The 8,248-nt window shown below is 41.8% G+C and overlaps 1 protein-coding gene across 1 annotated transcript in view; it reads left to right on the top strand.

Annotated features, from left to right (window-relative positions):
• The window catches only part of map2k6 (mitogen-activated protein kinase kinase 6), a gene marked incomplete at its 5' end in the record, with an annotated part of 174,601 nt that overhangs the window by 165,978 nt on the left and 375 nt on the right, over positions 1-8,248 (top strand). The window contains 5 exon segments of the mRNA XM_037691689.1: positions 608-735; positions 2,951-3,028; positions 4,332-4,471; positions 7,115-7,160; positions 8,085-8,248. Of these exon segments, the coding sequence (XP_037547617.1) occupies positions 608-735; positions 2,951-3,028; positions 4,332-4,471; positions 7,115-7,160; positions 8,085-8,162 (470 nt within the window).

Raw genomic sequence — 8,248 nt, 5'->3', positions numbered from 1 at the left:
ATATGTAAACCAGCCACCACTATTATTTAAGAAAACTTTGCTTTCTAGTTTTTATATTACTTAAAAGTTTAGTTTCCTCAAATGACTGGGGTGATTGAGGATAAATCTATGGGGCCAAGGCCACCAGTGGCCACCCCCCGGCTCCTCCACTGCACCTGGTGGTGGGTAAATGTCTCCCTCCTCACTCCAGGATCCGTCACTCTGCGCCGCCTCAGACAAGAATTAAACACCTGTTCTTCTCCACAGTGTAACTCCGCCCCACTTGAACCTGTTGCACCAAAAACATTTAGGTCTACTTCAAGTCCAGTTCAGAAAAACACTCATCTTGAAAGCTACAAACATTCAAATCCCTCAGAGACGGGGCACATCAGCTGGTTCTTTGCATCTGTCATGGAACAACCACAGAAAGCCTCCGCACGGCGTCTGATGGCGTTTTATTAACGTCTCCTGCCAACATGAAGCACAGTGGGATGCTCCGGCAGAAAAACACTAATGTCCACTTTTTTCCAGGATGTCCGGTGGTCCTGTTCGATGATCTTTTAGTGAAACTCGAGGCGCTCGTTTAAGCCAAGCTAACTTTTTGCTGTTTGCTCTGTGGTTTGTCCAGATGTGAAGCCCTCCAACGTGCTGATCAACACTCAGGGCCAGGTGAAGATGTGCGACTTCGGCATCAGCGGCTACCTGGTGGACTCTGTGGCGAAAACAATGGATGCTGGCTGCAAACCCTACATGGCGGTAAGCAGAACCAGAGCTGCTAACAAAGGTTTTAACCTCTAAACTTTTCAGCTTTAGCTGCAGAGCCTCACGGCCCCGTCACAAAGAGCCCGCCAACGCTCACATTGATTTTTGTATTGATTTAGCGTGTTTTATCAATTCAGTTCAGTTTATTTCTAAAGCTCCAAGTCACAACAGAAGTCGTCTCAGGCTCTGAACAGAAACATTCATATATAAAATAATAATTGATCAGAAACATTCATCTATAAAATAATAATTGAACAGAAACATTCATCTATAAAATAATAATTGAACATTATTTATCTGAGGAGCAGCTTTGAGTTTAACTCCATCACAGAACTCTCATCTTGAACAAGCATGAAGGCGACAGTGGAAAGAAAAACTCCCTCATGAGGAAGAAACCTTTAGCAGAACCAGGATCAGGACAAGAGGACCATCTGCTTCCACCGGCTGGGTTTGGTAGGAATAGATACACAATGGCAGGTCAAGAATCACATGTTAAGCTAGAAATAGTATCAAATGAAAATTATTCAGTTTTAACAATTAATTTAAGGAAATGAGGTCAGTTTGTCCTCTAGTAGTCTAAGTCTATAGCAGCATAACAAGCCGACTCTAACTATAGGATTTATCAAAAAGGAAAGTCTTAATCCCAGTCTTCAAACTGGACAATGTGTCAGCCTCACGGACAGAAACTGGAAGTTGGTTCCACAAGAGAGGAGCCTGAGAACTGAAAGATCTTCCTCCCATTCTGCTGCTGGAAACTCTAGGAACCACAAGTAAACCTGCAGTCTGAGAGTGAAGTGCTCTGTTAGTAAAATATGGAACAATAAGATCTGTAATATAAGATGGAGCTAGGTTGTTGAGAGCTTTGTAGGTTAGAAGTAAGATTTTGAATTCTATTCTGGATTTGACAGAGAGCCAATGGAGAGAAGCTAAAACTGGAGAGAGATGATCTCTCCCAGTAACTCCAGTTAAGACTCTGGCAGCAGCATGTTGGATCAACTGAAGACGTTTTAAAGAAGTATTTGGACACCCAGATAATAAACCATTGCAATAGTCCAGTCTAGACGTGACAAATGCATGGACCAGTTTTTCTGCATCATCTTTAGATCAGATGTTTCTAATGTTAGTGATATTACGCAGGTGGAAGAAGGAGGTTCTAGTAACGTTTTTAATGTGGGGGATAAAAGACATGTCCTGATCAAAAATAACACCAAGATTTTTAACATTAGAGCTGGAGGACAGATTAATGCATCTAAGGAGGGAGAAAGACTGAAACATTCATTCCATTTGGGTCCAATCTCTTGTAACGTTGTGAAATAATGAAGCGTTACTTCTCAGAGTATCTGTTGGAGACGACTCTCGGCTACTACCACACCAAACTTTAGCTCAGTAGCTGTGAAGCTGACGGAGTTGTAGCCACTTTAGTGTTTCCTGAGGTCTGTTGGCTGTGGCAGCCATATTGAATCTGCTCGTCTCTGTCGACCAGCTGTATATCCAGTGACTACTGTTTGAGTGGTTCATTAAAATCCACCCAGTGGTTCAACAGACACATGAAAAGTATATTATTGTCCTTTTGTCGTTGGGTTAGTGTCATGAGTTGAGAAATAGCTGAAAGTTCTCTTTAAAGATGGTAAATTAGTGAATGTGTTGTCAGAAACCTGTTCTAGATTTGACCTTTAACCTTCAGTGCAGCCTCACTGACTGTTGCATTTAAAGAGTTTGGGCTCAGTTTAAGAACTTATTTGAATCCCATCATGCTTGTCACCGTTTGTTACAAACATACAGGAAGTAGACGGATTATTTCAGGTTTTAAAAACATGTTTTTAAATCAAAACCTGTTGAGTTTGTCTGTGCCAGACCAAGGACCAGAGACCAGAGACCTGCCGTGACCCAGCATGAGTCTGCAGGGAGTTGAAATCCAGCTGTCTCCCAAAGAAAACAGGAAGGAACTTCTTGTTTTGAACTTTAATTTAAAAGAAAACATGTAGATGCTTTAATGTTCATTCATTGTAAAACAAATACAAGATCTGGAATTATTAATAATCAGCAGGAACAGAAGAGCGATTTCAGTTTTTAGCACTAAAAGCTTTTTACTTCTCAAGTCTCTCGTTACCGTCGTGAGCCGCGCTTGATGAGGTGCGTTCAGTCTGCGCAGCTGCTGATTGGCTGGTTGAAGTGACATCATCACCGTGTTACCTGTTTCCTTCCTCAGCCGGAGAGGATCAACCCAGAAACCAACCAGAAAGGCTACAACGTGAAGTCTGACATCTGGAGTTTAGGGATCACCATGGTAAGAGCGCCTCGCCTTCATCAAATGCTTTTATTCATCCGCAGCAAACAAAACAGTAGAGATGGACACAAAGTGGAGTCAGGAGCTGCTAGATACTTTTTATGTGCCCGTCGAAGGTGCACGTGCATTACTATTGTCATTATTATTATCTTTATTATAATTATTGTCATCATTATTATTATCATTATTATTATTATTGTCATCATTATCATCATTATTATTATCATAATCATCATCATCATCATCATCATCATCATCATCATAATAATAATAATAATTATTATTATTATCATATAATTATTATAATTATTATCATTATTATTGTCATTATTATTATCATTATTATAATTATTGTAATCATCATTATTATTACTATTATTGTCATCATTATCATCATTATTATTATCATCATCATCATCATCATTATTATTATCATATAATTATTATAATTATTATTATTATCACCATTATCATTATTATTGTCATTATTATTATTATTATAATTATTGTCATCATGATCATCATTATTATTATCATTATTATTGTCATCATTATCATCATTATTATTATCATCATCATAATCATCATCATCGTCATCATTATTATTATTATTATTATCATATAATTATTATTATTATTGTCATTATTATTATAATTATTGTCATCATTATCATCATTATTATTATCATCGTCATTATTATTATCATTATTATTATTATTATATCATTATTATCATTATTATCACCATTATCATTATTATTATCATCATTATTATTATCATGATCATTATTATAATTATTATCATCATTATTATTATTATCATTATCATCATTATTATTATTATCATTATCATCATTATTATTATTATCATCATCATCATCATCATTATTATTATCATTATGTTATTATTATTATTATTATTATCATCATTATTATGTTATTGTCATTATTATTATTATTATTATCTTATTATTATTATGGTATTTTCTCCGTCCATAAACTTTCTCTTGTCCCGCCCATAACATCTGATCTGCTCAAGATAATTTAACGAACCTTCATGCACTTCTGCGTCATAACTAGACAGAGTGTCACGTACACGTTCATCACTCCAGCTCCAAGGTCAAGGTCACAAATCAAGGTCAAAGTTATGCCGGGCCTTATCTTGTCCAGGCAGTGGATTTCTGTGTAACAGTTTGTTGACGGGCGTTTAACGAGCCGTTCGCCGAACTCTTGCTGCCTGACCTGACAGTTGTTTCCTTCGTTTCCTGTCCGTGTTGAAACCACGCCGTTCCTGCGGCCTCAGATCGAGCTCGCCATCCTGCGCTTCCCGTACGACACGTGGGGAACGCCCTTTCAGCAGCTGAAGCAGGTGGTGGAAGAACCTTCGCCCCAGCTTCCTGCAGACCAGTTCTCCCCGGAGTTTGTGGACTTCACCTCTCAGTGGTACGTGTTTGTACGGCACCTTGTCACGGCTTGAAGCTCCTCTCAGAAAACACCCGAACCACGACAGAGACAGGTCCAGCAGGAGCGCGCACGTCAACGCTTGTTATGGTGTTCCTGATCAAACGCCTAAATTGGATTAAACTGAGATTAAAGGAAAGGATTGTGTAAAGAAAATTAAAACGCTGCTTTTAAACTGAGTCACATGAAGTCAGACTGGTCCAAACGCGGTGCGTCCATCTTTGATCACGTCCACCTGGTGTCCATTTCTACCTGACGTCCCCCTCGTCCTCCTGCTGGTTTAGTTTCCTCCTGTCTCTGTTGCCTAGTTACACCTGCAGGTCTTAATGACGAGGGAAGGAAGAGCAGCGAGGCGGCCCTTAATTAAAGACAAACCTGCGGTCGGACCGGATTTTACCGGATGTTTTCTGAGGGAAGCAGGATGTTCTAACATCGAGTCAAACTGTGATCAGTCATTTCTGGACGTACATGAGGAGCTCCTGCCTCAAACTGTAATCATAAAATTATAAAACGGGACTTCCTGTTGCGATAATGGGATTACAAAATGTCCGGCAGTTTTATGTTTAAACTTTAGAGGAAGAGTAAGGAGCACAAAGAGCAAAAGAAACGTTAAAGCTGCTGCCGGTGACTTTGTTTGGTCACCACGGTAACCACACACCTGTGTCTGTCACTCCCTGACTGCACTCTGATGCACAGAGCAGGATGTTAGTTTCAGAAGCTTGTCGTTTGATTTATTGTTCGTGTTGAGATAATGTTGAGTATTAACAAATACTGTAGACGTTTATTTGGTACCAGGTTTATTTGCACGTGCACAGACGGACCTTCAGCAGCACAAAGTCCCACACGTTCATCCCTCCTATTGATGAAGCTGTTTCCAAGGAGGTTAAACCAAAAGGAAGCCAACGGGCCTCCATGTCTGAGCCCACGGATCTTAGAGGAACCTGAAGGTCGAGCGTTTAAAAATGAGCGCAAGGTTGGAAAATTTGACCAAAATACCCAGATTCATCAGATGAGGTTTGAAGATGACAGAGATGTGATTTGATGAAGAGTTCTGAACTGTTTAATGTTGGAGGTCCAACAAGTTCTGAAGAGAAACCCTGAGCTGCAGATACGGTGGAGGTCAACAGGAGTTCTGATGTGCACTCTGGAGGAATTTGATCTTATGTCGGTGAAAGACACTAAAGATTCTGAAGTCAAATCTTCCAACAGTGTGAAACGGTCAGATATACCATAACACTTTATTTATGAAGCTCTTCAACCAGCAGCAAGGCCGACCCAAGAGCTGAAACAAAACAAGGACACAGGATAAATCCATACATCCACAGAGTAAAGATAAGAACTAAATGACTAACATTATAGTCAAGTTAACATCAACTCACACAGTGTCAAAAACCCGGGAATAAAAGTGACTTTTTAAACAAGACTTGCAGCAGAGAAGGTTCTGTCAGCTGTGAGCTTAAAACGAGTGTCTGGAACCAGTAAAATCATCTGGTCTGCTGACCTCAGAGAGCGCTGTGGGACATGTGGCTGCAGCAGATCAGTGAGATAGGAGGGGGCAGGATTAAAACTAATTCAATATCAGTCATGTAACAACTGTACAGTAGTCCCTCGCTACATCACGGCTCGTTTATCACGTACTCGCTTGATCGCGGTTTTTCAAAATAAGACACAATTGGCTGATTGATGGATGAGCCGCACGATCGGCATGGATTTTTATTTAAAATAAATTATTTTAAATTTATTTGGCACCTGCTGCACATCTGTGCAGCCCAGAGATGCAGAAAAAGCTTCCTGCTGCTGCTGATCAGCTGTTCTCCTTGCAGAGCGAAGAAGTGGGCGTGGCCAAGAGCGCTTGCAGGTGTCAAAGAGCGGAGGAGGCAGGGAGCTGAAATCATGACATTCTGTGTCTTTTAGAGCGTTTAGGGTTTAGAAACATTATTTAGAATATTGCAAGAGTGTGGGAAGGGCATTAAAAACCTGTCGCGGATCCATTTTGGGTGCTCAGCTTTGTTTACATTCATCACAGAAGTAAACCGGAAGTAGAACTTCTTCTTCGGTGGTTTTTTTAAGGAGAGTTTACCACTCTGCGTATGTCAGTACTGCTGTTCAGAACAAAGCCCGCTGCAGGTAAACACTCGTCGTGAACAGATTGTGCCCATGTAAACAATACATTTGAATTATTTAATCTGAAAACATTTCAATCTGGTCAATAAAATGTGCGCATGTAAACATAGCTACTGGTGCTTAGATCTGATGCATCGACACCTTTAAAAATGTTTTCTCATCATTCTGACATTCGTCTACAGGTCTCGTTTCGCTGCGTCACACCGTGGAATAAGTTCTGTTAGAACATCCTGGGTTTACGACTAATGGCAAAACAGTTTAAACTCTTTAAAAGTCCGGTTGTGTCCGAGTTCAGTGATGACACCAGCAGCCCCGCAGGCCTGTTTGATTTACCGTCACGGGACGAACATGTTGAGGAAGAGTTCTGCCTCGTCTTGTTCCAAACGCTGAACAGGAAACGGGTTCTTACAAAAAGAGAACCACCCAGATGTTAACGTGTCAGTCACACTGATGGTTCTGTTCCTGTGGGTCAGAACTTTAATTTCATGTTTTGTTCTGCAGCTTAAAGAAAATCGCCAAAGAGCGGCCGACCTACGCAGAACTGAAGGTGAGTCCTCCTCCATTTGAAACAGACGGCTTGCAGTGTTGTCTTTCAGGCACAGGGGGGCGCTCTCACACCGTCACTGTCCAGCTGAGGACTTTTCTGAGAGGATGTCTGGTGAACAACACACAGCACCAAACGGTGGCGGTCGTTCACTTCCTGTCTGAACAAAGAACACAGACAGCGCAGCAGAGACAGATGAACACACGGAGGCTGCAGGGAGCACGACCACAGCCAGAAAGGGCAAAACACGTCAACGACACGCCTCGTGGGCCATAAAAATACTACACAGTCTCAGATAAACACCCATCATCCATCCATTCATAATCTTTACCACTTATTTATTTTGGGTCAGTGGTGCCCATATCCAGCAGTCACTGTATGAGAGGCGAGGGACACCTGGACAGGTCTCCAGTCCATCACAGGGACACCTGGACAGGTCTCCAGTCCATCACAGGGACACATAGAGACAAATGAGACAAACAACCATTCACTCTCTCACCTAGGGACAATTTAGAGTTACCATCAGTCTAACATGCATGTTTTTAGTCTGTGGGAGGAAACTGGAGTACCTGGAGAAAACCCATGCATGCATGGAGAGAACATGCAAACTCCACCCAGAAAGGTCCCCGGCTGGGATTTGAACCAGTGACCTTCTCGCTAAGAGGCAACAGCTCTACCACTGCTCCACCGTGCCGCCCTCATATAACCAAACTGATGCAAAACTACCATGAAACAAAACAACATGACTAGATAGATGCAGCAAATACTTGCCTGATGTTTGTCTCGTCATGTTCTGATGGTTCTGACCCGGTGTTTGTTGTCTCGTCATGTTCTGACCCAGTGTGTGTTGTCTCGTCATGTTCTGACCCGGTGTTTGTTGTCTTGTCATGTTCTGATGGTTCTGACCCGGTGTCCGTCTCTTTGCAGCAACATCCCTTCTTCACCGCCCACGAGGCCAAAGACACCGACGTGGCTAGCTTTGTGACCGTCATCCTGGGGGACTGAGCGCTGCACTTCGCACACGAGGGAGGGAAGGAAAAAAATCCAACCACCAATCAAAACGCTCCGATCCAGTCGCTGCCCCGCCCCCC

Source organism: Nematolebias whitei, chromosome 17 (genome assembly GCF_014905685.2).
Source record: "Nematolebias whitei isolate Nwh7 chromosome 17, NemWhi1, whole genome shotgun sequence".
Lineage (NCBI taxonomy): Eukaryota > Metazoa > Chordata > Actinopteri > Cyprinodontiformes > Rivulidae > Nematolebias > Nematolebias whitei.
The sequence above is the reverse complement of the archived record's forward strand: the minus strand, read 5'-3'. Positions and strand labels throughout refer to the sequence as shown.